This window comes from Onychostoma macrolepis, chromosome 23 (genome assembly GCF_012432095.1).
Source record: "Onychostoma macrolepis isolate SWU-2019 chromosome 23, ASM1243209v1, whole genome shotgun sequence".
In the NCBI taxonomy this organism is placed as follows: Eukaryota; Metazoa; Chordata; class Actinopteri; order Cypriniformes; family Cyprinidae; genus Onychostoma; species Onychostoma macrolepis.
Genome location: NC_081177.1, coordinates 3,300,706 through 3,319,249, shown reverse-complemented (window position 1 = coordinate 3,319,249; position 18,544 = coordinate 3,300,706). Strand labels below are relative to the sequence as shown.

Here is an 18,544-nt window from a genome sequence, read left to right as displayed (position 1 = left end):
TCATGGAGTCACGTAAGATAATCCATCAGTCTGTCTAAATAAAGACCTAACTTTGCCTGAATTAAATAATATGCAGCCATGAATGAGCACAAGTTGGAAATAAAAGTGCTGAATTTATTTCTCTCTCTGTTGTATATGCTCATCATTAGTCTCGTGAAGCCACTTTCATATTGCTGTTCACTCAGTGGTTGATGCTCAGGAAATGCTCCAGCACGGCTACCGCATGTAACTTTTAACAAGATTCACTTGTTTAAAACACGCTAAATTATATAAACATTTACTATATAACCATTATTTCGTTAATAAACATCTAAATAAATACATTGCTATGGAAATTAATTATTTATTATCTCCAGGAGCGATCGCAATTTGAGTAGGCTATAGTTCTGTGTAGATGCATAGATAAACCGCACTGTCAGCACAGTAGGCGTTTCATAATCTAGAATGACAAAAACATTAATAATTCTGATATAACATACCAGTTGAAAAATGCAATAAAACACAATGTTTTGTTTGTTATATTTAAATATTCCACAGAATATTATTAATTGAATTAACATTATCCAGTGAATTATTCTTCACTCTTTAGCCTATTAAACAGCTTATAAACCTAAAACTGTAGTTTAAAATGAAGTTATGACTCCTGTCCTTTACTTATTTTCTCCATTTGAAAATGTTTTTATTGTTGTAATATATTCCAGTGCTTTTTTTTTTTTTTAAGATGACTAAAAGGAGGAAAAACCAAAGTGAAGTATGGACTTACTTCACTCAGTTATTTATTTACTTTATAACAGTAAATAAATATCATTTCTGCATATTGGTTATCGGGCACATAAACATGCAAATAATTGGTATCGGTATCGGTTATTAAAAAATCAATATCGGTCGATCACTAGAAAAGAGTATGCCAAAGAATCCTGCATGGTCTACTAGTTCAGATTAAAATTCAAAGTGCAGATCAATGCGCTAATATTGCCCACAACACATTCGATCAGAACTACAAACACGCATAAAAAGTGTTTAAAAACTACAAACATGGCGGATATGCAAGACCGACTGACAGACAGGGAAAGGGTGATAAATAGTTAATGTCTATATGATTTTTGCCATAGTCAAGCAGCCCTAATGTGTGATGATGTCAACACCAGTGGCAGCCAATCAGATGCTCCGATTGGTGACACACATCTGATGCTCCATTTACAGGGATAGTACACCCAAAAATTATTCTGTTATCATTTATTCACCATCTTTCTTACTTTTGAAGAATGTTGTGGTCTAAACAACATTGGACCCCCACTGACTTTCATTGTATGGACAAAAACACTGAGATATAATATCATGATAGTATCTTCTTTCCACAGAAGAAATGGATCCATTTTTGGGCGACATTTCCCTTTAATTCATATATTCAATTATTGACGGAGTGAAGATTGTCTTGTTGTTAGTTCAATAACAATTCAACATCTCAGCACTGATTTTTACAATATTTCTACTAGTGTGTTTTAGTTGAACATAGAGCTGATAATTAATCACAGAATAATTGAGGGTTAATAAATGCAATAAAAAAACAGGTCAGGTATGAATTTTATTTATATGAATGATTACTTTTAGACTGCTTGTTATTTTACTGTGCAAGCTACTTAATGCAAAATACACTCTAGTTGGCCAGTACATTTATTTTTTAAATTTAGTTATAGTATTTACTATTATTTTATAGTAAATAAACTTTATAATTTTAATATTACACGCTTATTTAAATAGATGTATATTTTGAATACCTTTCAGTTCATATTATTTAAACAACTAAAAAAATAATGGTATTTATTTACATTAAGGATCTCAGTTAGCATGCACATAAATCTATACTAAATATTTCTAGTAAAATCTTATAAACACCAAATTGTGAACAAAGTGACAAGCTATTCATAATTCCAACTGCAAAATAAGTCTTTATCCTTTTAAAAATGTAGTCAGCTGCAAATAAATATTAAATATATTTTAAGTAAATAATTTAAAGTAGTAAATATTGTTTAATATACATTTATTTAAAAAAAAAAAAAGTATTCACTACCTTCCAGATTATATAATTTAAACAACTAAAAATATGAGCAGTATTTACCTGATTTTTATGACAAAAACATTAAGAGAATGCAGCAGAAATATTAAAATGTATTTAATAATATAAACATTATTTAATGGACATACAAAATTAATATTAATTATTTATTAATAATGTTAATATTATTAATAAATAATATTTTAACGATTTTTGAGAAAATCTGTATTGAATGACATTTTACTTTAAAAATAGTGGCTACAAGTTACGACTCGAGTAAATAATTAAATTTACTGAAATAAACCATATGAATGAACAGATTTGTTGAAATTAATTAGGATCCCCACACATAATGTAATTGAGAGAATATTTTAGAAGAGCGTGTTTGCTTCTTGCTCACGTTTTAAGCTCACTTTTTGTGTTTGCGTTTATGCAGATGTGATTTGCATTGCATGTAAGGTTTTTTAAAATTAATTACTTGATGCATTCTCTGGGAATTGAACCCATAACCTAGATGTGAGATTTCACATGATAAAACCAGCATTACGTTCACACTATTTTAATACTAGCACTAAAGAAAGGAGTTAATTTAGTAATGCTGCTGTATGAGTTACTCCTCAATAAGGACGCAGCTGTGAGTCTGTCCAGACACGGTGTGTGTGTGTGTTTGCGTTTGTGTTTGTATGTGTGTGTGTGTGTGTGTGAATCTCGCTGGTCAAGTCTAAACACAGATGATAAATGTTCCCGCTCTCCCTCGCACCGCGCTTGATTTACAGCTACAATTTGAGACCAGAAAAGCATCACATAACTGTAAATGTGTTTGTAGGGATGTAACGATTTTGGGTTTGACGATAAATCATGATAAAATTCCCCACAGTTAGTATTACCGTTTCATATTTTAAATATCATTATAACTGTATTTGATTACCGCGATTTGAGGATACTGAGGATGAATAAATACTGTCCAGCATAAAGCACAGTTTTCAGTAACAGTCTGACATGCGCACATCACGCAGAGTAGTTTAGTTTTGTGTGAAAACATAGGCAGAAAAGCTAAGAGGTTTTAAAAGAGTGCGGAGGGAATTATACAAATGAATACATGAATGAATTAATTATATGAATGTACCTCTGAAGGTTCTGACTGTCTTCAGAAACGATTCAATGGCTTTTTGTTTTCATCTTTGCTCCACGTAATACCTAATAAAGTAGTGTTCTTAATCGCAATGCTGCTTTGTCTACGGAGTTTACGGGAAACAGCTGTAATTCTGCTGTTCAATAAGCGCCACCTGCTGTCAGAGAGTGGATTTACAGAGACTTACATTCACATTCAGCCTGTGTGCAGCAGTTTCTGTCTGGCCAAAAAACAGACCTAATTTGCATGCCCTGCTGTAAATTTTGACCGGCTGATGAAAAACAAGCTTAGTTGGATTCTACACATTTAAACAATTTGAATAAAGTTAGCTAGTATTATTTATGGAGCAGATAAAACACATATAATCATTTATTATTCAATTACAATTTTGACTTAACCCTTTTCTTTATTTAAAGGCTGAAATGTGAGGTTTACCTTTTTATGAAACTTTTTCAAATCTTTATTTGAACATTTCGAACATGCTACTAAACTGTTGTCAGTGTTGACATTTAAAATCCGGACATCTTTGGTAATCTTATCGTTTTAGTGATTATGCAAACAAAAAGTCATTTTATTTGTTTTGTTGATTTTAAATATAAAACTCGGTGAAACGATTTGTGCCAGTACTTTCTGAACATTTCCAGCACATTTTAACAATACCGTGATAATACTGATAACCGTGATAATTTTGGTCACTATAATCACGATAAGAAATGTTCATACCGTTACATCCCTACGTGTTTGTAAGGAAGGTTGGGAATTATTAACTCATTTCTGTATCCAATACTGCTGTCACATCACATGACAAAAGAACGAACGAATCAAGAATCGAGAGGTGAACTAATCATTTCTGTTTCCTGTAGAACTAATATGTGACCCTGGACCACAAAACCAGTCTTAAAGGAACACTCCACTTTTTTTGGAAATAGGCTCATTCTCCAACTCCCCCAGAGTTAATAAGTTGAGTTTTACCGTTTTTGAATCCATTCAGCCGATCTCTGGATCTGGCGATAGCACTTTTAGCATAGCTTAGCATAGATCATTGAATCCTATTAGACCAGTAGCATCGCGTTCAAAAATGACCAAAGAGTTTCGATAGTTTTCCTATTGATAACTTGACTCTTCTGTAGTTATATCGTGTACTAAGACCGGCGGAAAATTAAAAGTTGCGATTTTCTAGTCCGATTTTGCTAGAACTATACTCTCATTCGGAGTAATAATCAAGGAACTTTGCTGCCGTAACATGGCGCAGCAGGCGCAGTGATACGCGGCGCCTGAAAGTAGTCCCCAGCCAGGTACCTGGTTATAATATAGCTGGGGACTGCTTTCAGGCGCTGCGTATCACTGCGCCTGCCGCAGCAAAGTTCCTTGATTATTACGCCGGACTGGGAGTATAGTTCCTAATCATATCGGCCTGAAAATCGCAACTTTTCATTTTCCGCCGGTCTTAGTACACGATATAACTACAGAAGAGTAAAGTTTTAAATAGGAAAACTATCAAACTCTTGGTCATTTTTGAACGCCGATGCTACTGGTCTAATCGGATTCAATGATCTATGCTAAGCTATGCTAAAAGTGCTATCGCCAGACCCGGAGATCGGCTGAATGGATTCAAAAACGGTAAAACTCAACTTATTAACTCTGGGGGAGTCAGAGAATGAGCCTATTTCCAAAAAAAGTGGAGTGTTCCTTTAAGTGTCAATTTTTCGAAATTGAGATTTATACATCACCTGAAAGCTGAATAAATAAGCTTTCCATTGATGTATGGTTTGTTAGGATACGAATATTTGGCCGAGATACAACTATTTGAATCCTTTTGAAATAATAATATTTGAATGAATAATTTGAATCTGAGGGTGCAAAAATATTGAGAAAATCGCCTTTAAAGTTGTCCAAATGAAGTTCTTAGCAATGCATATTACTAATCAAACATTACGTTTTCATATATTTACGGTAGAAAATTTACAAAATATCTTTACGAAACATGATCTTTACTTAATATCCTAATGATTTCTGGCATAAAAGAAAAATCGATAATTTTGACCCATACAATGTATTTTTGGCTATTGCTACAAATATATCCCAGCGACTTAAGACTGGTTTTGTGCTCCAATATGATGTTGCACATGCGCGGTCAACACGAAATCGTCATTACCAGTCATATTAAAGATTAGTTCAAATTGAACGAATCGTTCATGAACGACATCACTGGTGTGAAGGTCACTGACGTGTTTTCTGAAGAGCTCTGCATGCGGAGCCAGCGCTGTTGGGTCTGCGTCCCGCACAAACTGCATTACTTCCTCTATGGACCAGGAAGACGGGCTCCTGCCGGGGATTCTGGGAAGGTCCGCCGCCACCGCCGCCGTCTCGGGACCTGTGGTAGAGCTAGCGGCTGGAAAGAGAGAGAGAGATGTTAACGTGATTATGCTAATGCACTTTCTTCATTCTGCTGTCAGTCTCTGATGTTTCTGTCAGGTTTTCTGAGACGTGTATGTGAGCGTTACTGAGATGTGAAGGTCTTAAAGGTGTCGTAACAAGATTTGCTCTTCGGAAATTAAGTTTGAAGTACTACACAGTAGAATGAAATATTATATATTTTAATATAGGTATTTCTGTCAAAATGTTGACACTAAAATGGTTTATATATTAAATAACCACGTGCTAATGTCTATTTTGCATGATCCAGTGACTGAAATACTTTATAAATGAAATTATTATTTAAAATGATTTATTTACCAAAATAGACATTTGATACTTATAATATATATATATATATATATATATATATATATATATATATATATATATATAATATAACATATAAATTATATATATACTGTGTATATATATATATATATATATATATATATTAATAATGATATACTGATATGTACAGTCGTGGCCAAAAGTTTTGAGAATGACATAAATATTAGTTTTCACAAAGTTTGCTGCTAAACTGCTTTTAGATATTTGTTTCAGTTGTTTCTGTGATGTACTGAAATATAATTACAAGCACTTCATACATTTCAAAGGCTTTTATTGACAATTACATGACATTTATACAAGGAGTCAGTATTTGCAGTGTTGGCCGTTCTTATTCAGGACCTCTGCAATTCGACTGGGCATGCTCTCAATCAACTTCTGGGCCAAATCCTGACTGATAGCAACCCATTCTTTCATAATCACTTCTTGGAGTTTGTCAGAATTAGTGGGTTTTTGTTTGTCCACCCTCCTCTTGAGGATTGACCACAAATTTTCAATGGGATTAAGATCTGGGGAATTTCCTGGCCATGGACCAAAAATTTTGATGTTTTGTTCCCCGAGCCACTTAGTTTGCCTATGGCAAGGTGCTCCTTCATGTTGGAAAAGGCATTGTTCATCATTAAACTGTTCTTGGATGGTTGGGAGAAGTTGCTCTTGGAGAATGTTTTTGTGTCATTCTCAAAACTTTTGTCTTCTAAAGTTGATTCAGCTGCGGGATCGAGGCACCTGCAGTGCAGAGCTTGCTCAGGAATGGCAGCAGGCAGGTGTGAGTGCATCTGCGTGCACAGTGAGGTGAGGACTTTTGGATGATGGCCTGGTGTCAAGAAGGGCAGCAAAGAAGCCACTTCTCTCCAGGAAAAACATCAGGGACAGATTGATCTTCTGCAGAAAGTATCGTGAATGGACTGCTGAGGACTGGGGCAAAGTCATATTCTCCGATGAAGCCCCTTTCCGATTGTTTGGGGCATCTGGAAAAAGGCTTGTCAGGAGAAGAAAAGGTGAGCGCTACCATCAGTCCTGTGTCATGCCAACAGTAAAGCATCCTGAGACCATTCATGTGTGGGGTTGCTTCTCATCCAAGGGAGTGGGCTCACTCACAATTCTGCCCAAAAACACAGCCATGAATAAAGAATGGTACCAAAACACCCTCCAACAGCAACTTCTTCCAACAATCCAACAACAGTTTGGTGAAGAACAATGCATTTTCCAGCACGATGGAGCACCGTGCCATAAGGCAAAAGTGATAACTAAGTGGCTCGGGGACCAGAACGTTGAAATTTTGGGTCCATGGCCTGGAAACTCCCCAGACCTTAATCCCATTGAGAACTTGTGGTCAATCCTCAAGAGGAGGGTGGACAAACAAAAACCCACTAATTCTGACAAACTCCAAGAAGTGATTATGAAAGAATGGGTTGCTATCAGTCAGGATTTGGCCCAGAAGTTGATTGAGAGCATGCCCAGTCGAATTGCAGAGGTCCTGAATAAAAACGGCCAACACTGCAAATACTGACTCTTTGTATAAATATCATGTAATTGTCGATAAAAGCCTTTGAAACGTATGAAGTGCTTGTAATTATATTTCAGTACATCACAGAAACAACTGAAACAAATATCTAAAAGCAGTTTAGCAGCAAACTTTGTGAAAACTAATATTTATGTCATTCTCAAAACTTTTGGCCACGACTGTATATATACTATATATATATATATATATATATACAGCGGGTAAAATAAGTATTGAACATGTCACCATTTTTCTCATTAAATATATTTCTAAAAGTGCTGTTGACATGAAACTTTCACCAGATGTCAGTAACAACTCAAGTAATCCATGCATGCAAAGAAAACAATACAAATAAGTTCAGAAATTAGGGTCTGTGTAATAAAATGGAATGACCCAAGGAAAAAGTATTGAACACGCTTACTGAGATTGATTTAATACTTCGTACAAAAGCCTTTGTTGGTAATTACAGCTTCAAGACGCCTCCTGTAGGAGAAACTAGTCGCATGCATTGCATCTTCCACACAAACAGTCTGCAAATCTTGAAGGTTCTGTGGCCTCTTCTATGAACTCTGATCTTTAGTTCTTTCCATAAATTTTCTATTGGATTCAAGTCAGGTGATTGGCTGGCCATTCTAGCAGCTTTATTTTCTTTCTCTGAAACCAGTTGTACGGTGGCCGAGAGAGCTCAACGCGCTGCAACTTCAGAAAACACATGCAAATAGAAAAAGCACCAGCAAATCAAGAAAACATCTTCATCAGTTTGACAGCAGGTGCTGCAAATGCTCACAACACAACTAAATAAAGAATTTTATTTGCAGCCTGTTTCTTTGTTTGGTTGTGTTGTGAGCATTTGCAGCGTTTGTAGAGAGCATTGTCTCGCTGAAATGTCCACCCTCATTTCATCTTCATCATCCTGGTAGATGGCAGCAGATTTTTATCAAGAATGTCTCGGAACATTTTTCCATTCATCCTTCCTTCAACTATATGAATTTTGCCAGTGCTACACCATGATGTTTTGGGGTGATGTGCAGTGCCATTTGACCTCCAAACATGCTGTGTATTATGGCATCCAAAGAGTACAATTAGTGTATCATCTGACCAGACTATATTCTCCCAGTATTTCACAGGCTTGTCTAAATGTCGTGCAGCAAACTTTAAACAAACTTCAACATGCTTTTTCTTCAGCAATAGAGCATTGTGTGGTGAGCGTGCATTCAGGCCACGGCGGTTGAGTGCATTACTTATTGTTTTCTTTGATACAATTATACATGCTAATTCCAGGTCTTTCTGAAGCTCTCCACAAGTGGTCCTTGGCTCTTGGACAACTCTTCTGATAACTCTTTTCACTCCTCAGTCAGAAATCTTGCGAGGAGCACCTAGTCATGGCCGGTTTATGGAGAAATTATGCTTTCCACTTCCAGATTATGGCCCCAGCAGTGCTCACTGGAACATTCAGAAGTATAGAAATCCTTCTGTAACCAATGCCTTCAGTATGTTTTGCAACAATAACGTAGTGAAGGTCTTGAGAAAGCTCTTTGCTTTTACCCATCATGAAATGTTTCTTGTGTGACACGTTGGTCATGAGACACCTTTTTATAGGCCATTAGTTGGGAATGAACCAACTAATATAAATTTCCACTGACGAGGGGCAGGATTGCTTTCTAATTACTGATAAGATTTCAGCTGGTGTCTTGGCTATCCATGTGTTCAATACTTTTTCCCTGTGCCATTCCACTTTATTACACAAAACTTAATTTCTGAACTTATTTGTTTTGCTTTCTTTGTATGCATGGATTACTTGGATTGTTACCGACATCTGGTGAAAATTTCATGTCAGCAGCACTTTTAGAAATATATTTACTGAGAAAAATGGTGATGTGTTCAATAATTATTTTACCCGTTGTATATATATATCACTAGTTCATATATATATATATATATATATATATATACAGTCATGGCCAAAAATATTGGCACCCTTGGTAAATTTGATCAAAGAAGCCTGTGAAAATTAATCTGCATTGTTAATCCTTTTGATCTTTTATTTAAAAAAAAAATCACAAAAATGTAGCCTTTCATTGGATAATAAGAATTTAAAATGGGGGGAAATATCATTATGAAATAAATGTTTTTCTCAAATACACGTTGGTACAATTAACAGCACCCTTTTATTCTATACTTTTTAAAACCTCCATTTGCCAGTTTAACAGCTCTAAATGTTCTCCTATAATGCCTGATGAGGTTAGAGACACCTGACAAGAGATCAGAGACCATTCCTTCATCCAGAATCACTCCAGACCCTTTAGATTCACAGCTCCATGTTGGTGCTTCTCTTCAGTTCACTCATCTTCTACAGGGTTCAGGTCAGAGGACTGGAATGGCCAGCAGAAGCTTGGTTTTGTGCTCAGTGACCCATTTTTGTGTTGTTTTTGAGGTTTGTGTTTGGATTATTGTACGGTTGGAAGATCCAAACATGGCCCATTATAAGATTTCTAACAGAGTCAATCACTTATTGATTTTTTATCTGTTGGTATTTGATAGAATCCATGATGCCATGTGTCTAAACAAGATGTCCAGGACCTCCAGCAGAAATATAGGCCCACAACATCAAAAATACAGCAGTATATTTAATTGTACACATGGGGTACTTTTTATCCCTGTGTTCACCAAACCCATCTCGAGTGTTTGCTGCTAAAAAGCTCATTTTTTAGTTTCATCTGACCACAGAAGCCAGTCCCATTTGAAGTTCCAGTCGTGTCTGATAACTGAATATGCTGGAGTTTGTTTTTGGATTTTTTCTTGAAACGCTCTCAAACAACATGTGCTGATGTAGGTGCTGTTTGACCATTTTTTTTTAAGGTTTTTTGACCCAGAGACTCAACTATTTTCTGCAATTCTCCAGCTGTGGTCCTTGGAGAGTCTTTAGCCACTCAAACTCTCCTCCTCACCGTGCATTAGGACGATATAGACACATGTCCTCTTCCAGGCAGTTTCATAACATTTTATGTTGATTGGAAATTCTTAATTATTGCCCTGATGGTGGAAATGGGAATTTTCACTGCTCTAGCTCTTTTCTTAAAGCCACTTCACTAATTTGTGAAGCTCAATTATCTTTTGCTGCACATTAGAAATATATTCTTTGGTTTTTCTCATTGTGATGGATGATTAAGGGAATTTGGGCTTTGTTTTCCCTCCTATTTATATTTCTGTGAAACAGGAAGCCATGGCTGGATAATTTTATGTGAATATGAATGGGAATATACTTCAGAGATATTTTACTCATAAGAATTTCTAGGGGTGCCAATAAATAGCCCCTTTCGCACCGCTTTAGTTCCAGAACTAAAAGTACAATACTAAAGTACTGGGACGATTTTGCGCGAACTATTTCCCAGTACCATAAAGGGTTGCATTCGTACCGACAGTGGGTACTAAGAAGTGACGTAAGCCGGTCGACAGCGACGTCATTTGTGCGCGGCGTTCAACAACGAAAACAAAGAAGAACAACGTTAACAACAGAAGGATGGAGGACGCTGTGATCGGAGCTGTGTTTTGTTGTGTCTTGCAGGGTTCACAATAATAGACATGGAATGTCGACGTAACTTATACTTCAAGCGATTGAAAGATCGGAAAGGAGTTCAAAATGTTCAAAAGTGCCTGCACTTCAGCGTCCGTCCGTCCGTCCATCTATCGCTGGTCTCCATTCTTGTGGAATATAAGTTGATACGATGTTAACACAGTATGTGTTTACACAGCGTTTTAAATCATGGCGGGTGAGGGTGTTTCCGTACGCGTTTAGCCAATCAGCGTACACTTACGTCATGATATTTCCTATGGAACTGTTTTAGACCCTACTCTGAAGTAGGAGCTAATTAGTTCCTCCAAACGGAGTTCCGGGAACTAAAACAGTTCCTAGTTCCTGCGGTGCGAACACACCAAAAAGTGGGTAGTTCCACAATTAGTTCGGGTACTATGAAAAGGTTCCTGCGGTGCGAAAGGGCCTATTGTGTCCAACATGTATTTGAGAAAAACATTTCTTTCATAATGATATTGGTTTTCTGATGACAATTAATAATTTCATGATTTGCAGTTAAACAAATGATACATTAGAATTAAAAAAATAAAAATATAAAAATGTTTACAATAAAAAAGCGAAAGATTCACAACATTTAAACTAATAAAACAAAACGATAGTTCTGACTTTCAATTCTAATGACAGCTGATTTGTAATTATAAGGGTCTGGAACGGGGTTATTACTGAAACTAAAACCCATAAAAACCTTCTTTTTTTTTTCATTTCAGCTTTATTTCTCATTTTCATAGTTAATTTACTAAATTGAAAATATAAATGAATAAAACTACATACATTAAAAAATTACAAAAACACAACAAAATTACTAAAACTAACTGAAATTAAGATGAAAACAGAAAATGTAAAAAGAAGACTGATTCAAATTCTGAATGTAATCTCTGATATTATCTCAGTGACGTCTGCATGAGACTCACCCTCCACTCGTCTGTGTGTCTGTGTGAGGGGGTTGGAGGCTTGTCTGCGTAGAGGCGGGCCCGTGCCATGGTAATACGGGCTGCTGGGTGGTGATTGGTACTCTGAGGTGCTTCTCAAGGTCAGTGGGCGGGGCGTCATGGAATTAGAGGCGGAGTCCATGAAGCGCTGCTCCTTCAGTAATCCATTCTGCTCTGGAGGAAGAGTCTCCGCTACACACACACACACACACACACACACACACACATACATAACTCTTCATAATTCAATAGAAATTCTGGTCCCTCTTTATATTAGGTGGTCTTAACCACTTTGTACTTACATTTAAATTAATAATTTGCTACAATGCAGTTATTGTGTACATACATGCTTTTACATAGTACTTATATTTTAAAAATACCTGCATGTAATTACATCTGTAATTAAATTTTAATTACACTGTTGACCCATCCCTTACACCTTAACCCACCCTTAAACCTACCCATACCACCAAACCTGCCCCTAACCTTACCCATATCCTCAATAGCAGCAATAGTGTTTTGCAATACAATATGAACACAATAAGTACATTGTACTTATTTTTGATGTACATGTAGTAGTTAAGGCTAGCTAACATAAAGTGGCACCGAAATTCTTTTTCATAATCCTTTAGAAATCGCACTGAAAAAAACGTTGATAAATGACTTAAATAAATGTAGCATGCAATTAATCTCAAAAGTTAACGTTTGCTGTACCTTCTGATGGGTGTGTGTCTGTGTGCAGGAGTTTTGGGGAGAGAGGAGCGCAGTACGGCGGAGAGTCTCTGGAGATCCGCTTCACACCTCTGTTCAGAGACGGACCGTCTGACAACAGCTCCTCTTTAACTACACAAAACACACACAGAAATAACATCAAAATCCATCATTTACTCACTCCTGTCCTTCCAAATTTGTATGAAACAAATTGATTGTCACCAATGTTGTTTTAGTATTATTTACATACCAGTTTTATACTTGTAGTTTTATAATAGTATAGTATTAATATTTTTATATTTTCTGTTTTCATTTTAGTGTTAGTCATTTTATGTGCTTTTTCATTCTATTAGTTTTTAGTTTTATTTACAATATATACTATTATAGTATTTATTCATATTTTGAATTGGCTTTTATATTTATCTTTTCATATTTCATTTTAATTGTAGTTTAACATTTTGTATTTTTATGTGCTTTGTCATTTTTATTACTTTTAGTATTACTTATGTAGTATTATATTACTTATTAATATTTTTAATTAGCTTTTAATGTTATTTTTCAGTTTTCATTTTTATTTTTCAATTTACATTTGAATGTTTTTGTAATTTTTATTTGTTTTAATATTCTTTTGATACAATTATAGTATTTATTAATATATTTTGTATTAGTTTTTATTTGTTTCATTTTAATTTTGGTTTTATTAGTTTTATATTTTTGTTTGCATATTTTAATTTTTTGTAATTTTGTGTTGTTGTACTATTTATATACTATTATAGTATTTATTGCTATTTTAAATATCTTATTTTCATAATTTATTTTAGTTTTAGTAAATTATATGCTTTTTGTTTTATTATTATTTTTAATAATAATTAGTTTTTAGTATTATTCATACACTATTATAGGATTTATTAATATTTATATTTTTTATTAGTTTAATTGTAGTGTGTTGTGTTAATTAATTAATCTTATTTAATTAATTATATTTAGTAAATTTTATTTTCTTAATATTTTGAAATGGCTTGTATTGATATATTTTCAGTTTATATTTTCATTTTAGTTTATCTATTAAGTCGCTATAGAAACTGGATACTTTAATGGTCGCGGACGCAAATGCAATGACGTGAAATAAACGTTATCATGTATTAAAGAAGAGTGGCTTGATTAAGTGCTGGAAATAGCGGAGGATGGGCACAGAACGGTAACAAAACTCAGAGACATTTACAGTCACACACAGGTGTATTGTGCAAACTGTACTTCATATAGGGATGTTTAGATAACTATAGAAGAATTCACGTTCACGTTTTCTGAAAATATTTAAATTACAGATCTCAGTTCAAGTTTCATGTGACACTGAAGACTGGAGTAATGATGCTGAAAATTCAGCTTTGCTTCACAGGAATTAATTATATTTTAAAGTATATTAAAATAGAAAAGGTTTATTTTAAATTGCAATAATATTTCAATAATTCATAAATTTAATAAATAATATCACACAAGATAGGCTACAGCCTTGATGAGCATAAGAAACTTCTTTAAAAAACTTTACTGATCCCAAACTTTTTAATGGCAGTGTATTATACTGTAAAAAATGTTTTCTCAGGTAACCTAAAATATACATCATTTAGTTACATCAAGGGTCAGATCAAATATAAATAGCACATTAAAGTTCAAAGCTACACACTTTTTTGTGTGTGCGCTGTACAGGTCTAGTATAAAGACTGTTTTTGCTCAGGTGCCCGAAATGTCCACCCAATAGAGAAAAGTTTTGCTCAGCAAGAAAAAAAATTACAGGGAACATTGCTTGTGGCCAGTCTGAGTCCGTAAATATACCTGATTTAGCGCGGTCATAGGTGTTGTGTGGACTGAACGGTTGACTGCTGAACAGATTATCACACTGCAGGTGTCGACACACTCGCTCCAGGAAGCGCAACACAAACCCGGCGCTCGACGCTGAAGGCAGCTTCACCAACCGCTTACCGCCATCTGTTCGGACTAGAGAGACAAACCAATACTTCATTATTGTGAGTGTTTTAAAATCATATTGAATCAGTTTTGTTGTTAAATGCTCATCAGTACCTCTGACCACCTCTCCTCCACCGCCTTGGGTCTGCAGGCATCCCAGAAGCACTTTGGGCTGGTATGCGCAGTCCAGACAGGCTTGAACCGTCTGCTGCAGAACCAGATTCACCGCCTCCGGCCCGAAGTGATCCGGCAGTCTCTGAACCTGCTTACGGTCCAAATGTGGGCCGCAGTTCCCGTGTTTATTCACATATACACACACTGATGGAAACGGAGAGGACAGGCATGTGTAAACATTACTGTACAGAAACATTATGACCGAATGCATTAAAATGTATCCGAACAGATTATTGTGGTTATGTAGTCTTATCATAGTGGTTACATAGTCTGATTACTGCAGTTACTGTATACAGTCTACTTATTATGGTTATGCAGTCTGATAACTGTGGTTACATAGTCTGATTAATGTAGTTATAATGTCTGATTATTGTGGTTACTTAGTCTTATCATAGTGGCTATATAGTCTGATTATTAAGGTCATATGGTCTGATAACTGTGATTACATAGTCTGATTACTGCAGTTACTGTATACAGTCTACTTATTATACACATAACATATACACATAACATTATAATGAGAACACTATTATAATAAAACGTGGTGAATTTTTAGAGTTTAGTTCCCGTGTTTCTGCACGTTGTTGAGTCAAGAACGGAGTTCAGAGCCGCGCAGACACGTTTTGGGGACACCCCTAGGTTATACACTCAAAAATTTGTGGTTATGTAGTCATATGGTGATCAAGAAGTCAGTTTTTCCTCTCTTTTGTGGCACACTAGCAGTTATATTTGTAAACAAGCTTATTTTATTACCAGTAGACACCACAGATGAAGGGGATCCCAGAGGAGAGAGTCCATCGCTGGGCATCTGAGTCATAGGCACCCTGGAGTCTGAGCTGGCTGCTATAGACATGGCGCTTTGGAGGAGTCTGGGCTTCCTCTGAGAAACAAAAACACAATCTGCTTAAGTATTTCACCAAATTACACCCCCCACAACCTTATCTAATGTGACAGTCCTTTATAAATCCACACAAATGTTCTTTAATGCTACCTTGCTGCCCGGTTTAGGTCCCCTCTTCTTGTATGGACGCAGGGGATGCTGAGAAATGGGCGTGGTTTGGGGCGTGGCTTCTACTTGATCTTCTGTGTCCTGGGATGCAGTGGAAGCGGCCAGGGCCTTCAGCAGCGCGATGGTCTCGCTTTTCGGCCGCCGTCCCCTAATGCCCTTCCGCACAGGGAGTTGAGGAAGAGGAGTCGGCAGGCGGTAAGGAGATGGCATGGAGCGCCGGGGCGGTTTAGGGTTAGAGGAAGAGGATGAGGAGGAGGAAGGTGTAGGACCTGGTTTTGAAACGGTGACTGCAAAATGGGAAAAATAAAGAAAAATGTAAAAAGTAATAATAAAAAATGTTTATGTAGTCTGATCATAGCTGTTGTATAGTCTGATTATTGGTTACATAATCTGATTACTGCAGTTGCTATATATAGTCTATTGTTATTGTGGTTATATAGTCTTGATTACTGGAGTAACTATATATAGTCTACTTATAGTTATATAGTCTGTTTACTGTGGTTGTGCAGTCTGATCATAGTGATTGTAACAGTCTGATTACTGCAATTATTATATAGTCTACTTATGGTTAAAGTCTGATTATTGTGGTTATATAGTCTACTTACTGTTATATGGTCTTATTATTGTGGTTAAATAATCTAATTACCGCTGTTACAAAATATAGTCAACTTATTATGATTATATAGTCTGATTATTGAGGTTATATAGTCTGGTTACTGAAGTTACTATATATATATATAGTCTACTATTTATGGTTATATAGCCTGAATATTGTGGTTGTAGTCTACTTACAGTTATTTGGTCTGATTATTGTGGTTATATAGTCTGATTACTGCAGTAACTAAACATAGTCTACTTATTATGGTTATGTAGTCTGATTAATGTGGTTATATAGTCTGATTACTGCAGTAACTATATACAGTCTACTTACAGTTATATAGTCTGATTATTGTGGTCGTATGGTCTGATAATTGTGGTTACTTATGGTTATATAGTCTGAATACTGTGTATAGTCTACTTATGTTATACAGTCTAATTATTATAGTTATTTAGTCAGATAACTTGGCTATGTTGTCTGATTGTTGTGGTTATATTATGTCATTATTTTGGTTATGTAGTCTTAGTTAATCCTCTACTGCATAATGTTGCCCTCAGGCAACGGAAAGCTTTTCTTATGCCTCATGTTAAGTGCATGTTTTTTAAAATGATTGCAACCAATTAAAATGTTTGAAAAGTATCAAAGAACAGTCCAATAAGGTGTTGGAGTCACTATCAAGCACCATTTGAAGGTGGGACTTCCTGTTCTGACACATGGTCACAGGAGCACATGGTGTGAGAAGAAGGCAAGATTATTTGCTTTAAAAATCTTAAATAAAATTACATGAACTGTACGTAAAAAATGTGTGTGAGTGTGTGTGTGTATGAAAGTGTCAAAGGGCAAACAAATTTGTGGAATAATTTTTTATCATGTACCATCAAAATGCATGCAGTAGAGGGTAAAGTAGATTGGTTATGTATATTGTTAAATTATTGGGTCTTATGGTCTGATGATTTTGGTTTTATAGTCTGATTACTAAAGTTCTACTGTATAGTTTATTTATGGTTATATAGACTGATTATTTTAGGCGATAACTGTGGCAGTATAATCTCATTATCATGCCTCTGATCGTTTCATGGATCTGTCACAATGTGATGCATACAAAGAGGCTGTTATTGGATATTTCAGACTGCATAACCATTGAATTCTTTGATATTTATTGCTAGAAAACAGGGCCTATGTCCCAAATTTTAGTAACAAGTATTGCAAAAACGAATTTAACATATTGGGAACAGTTCATATAATATTTAATATGGCCTCCATTCGTTAAATAAACAGGAGGCCTATTTTGCAACGTATTCGTGGAAAGTGCCTGACCAAACACACACACACTTACATCTGAACACATCCTGTCCTTTAACACACAGTGAGTGTGTCAGTGTGTGGCTGTGGATATGAGTGTATGTTTACCATAAATAACTCCAGTATAACTAAATTAGAGGGCGTGCGGGAGGAAAAAGAGTTTGCCAGAGATCTGACACACTTGTACTCAAGCATATGGCAGCGATCACACAGACAGGCTTGAGTTTTATCACGACCCACTACCCTACAGTACGTTACAACAAAAACATGGTAAAAACATTATTAATGTAATTTATTCCTGTGATCAAATCTGAATTTTCAGCATCATTACTCCAGTCTTCAGTGTCACTTGATCCTTCAGAAATCATTCTAATATGCTGCTCAATAAACACTTCTGATTATTATCAATGGTGAAAACCAGTTGTGCTGCCCAATATTTTTATGGAAACCGTGAAAATTTTATTTTCAGGATTCTTTGATGAATAGAAAATTCAAAAGAACATTTATTTGAAATCTTTTGTAACATTATAAATGTCTGTACTGTCACTTTTGATCAATTTAATGCATCCTTGATGATTGACAGTATTTTATTATTTTTTTAAATAAATTAGGCACTGTGACATGTCCCACCTGAACGTCACAAAGGACAGAAAATAAACCCACACTCATTAAGACATTTCATGCTGTCTTCAATTTTCTAATTAGAATTCTAACTTAAGAGACTTCTAATTTAAGTGTGCTGGTCTGTCTGATGTGTGTGTGTGTGTGTGTGTGTGTGTGTGTGTGTGTTTCAGTTAAACGCTTTTTTCTAG

At 35.5% G+C, this 18,544-nt stretch overlaps 1 protein-coding gene across 1 annotated transcript in view; it reads right to left on the bottom strand.

Moving 5' to 3' along the window:
- The window catches only part of LOC131532137 (polycomb protein SCMH1-like), a 37,380-nt gene that overhangs the window by 3,010 nt on the left and 15,826 nt on the right, over positions 1-18,544 (bottom strand). Inside the window, exons 8-14 of the mRNA XM_058763569.1 lie at positions 15,815-16,119; positions 15,577-15,703; positions 14,764-14,967; positions 14,518-14,679; positions 12,691-12,819; positions 11,959-12,168; positions 5,417-5,580 (exon numbers count right to left, since the gene is read on the bottom strand). Of these exons, the coding sequence (XP_058619552.1) occupies positions 5,417-5,580; positions 11,959-12,168; positions 12,691-12,819; positions 14,518-14,679; positions 14,764-14,967; positions 15,577-15,703; positions 15,815-16,119 (1,301 nt within the window). The remainder of the gene's footprint in view (positions 1-5,416; positions 5,581-11,958; positions 12,169-12,690; positions 12,820-14,517; positions 14,680-14,763; positions 14,968-15,576; positions 15,704-15,814; positions 16,120-18,544) is intronic.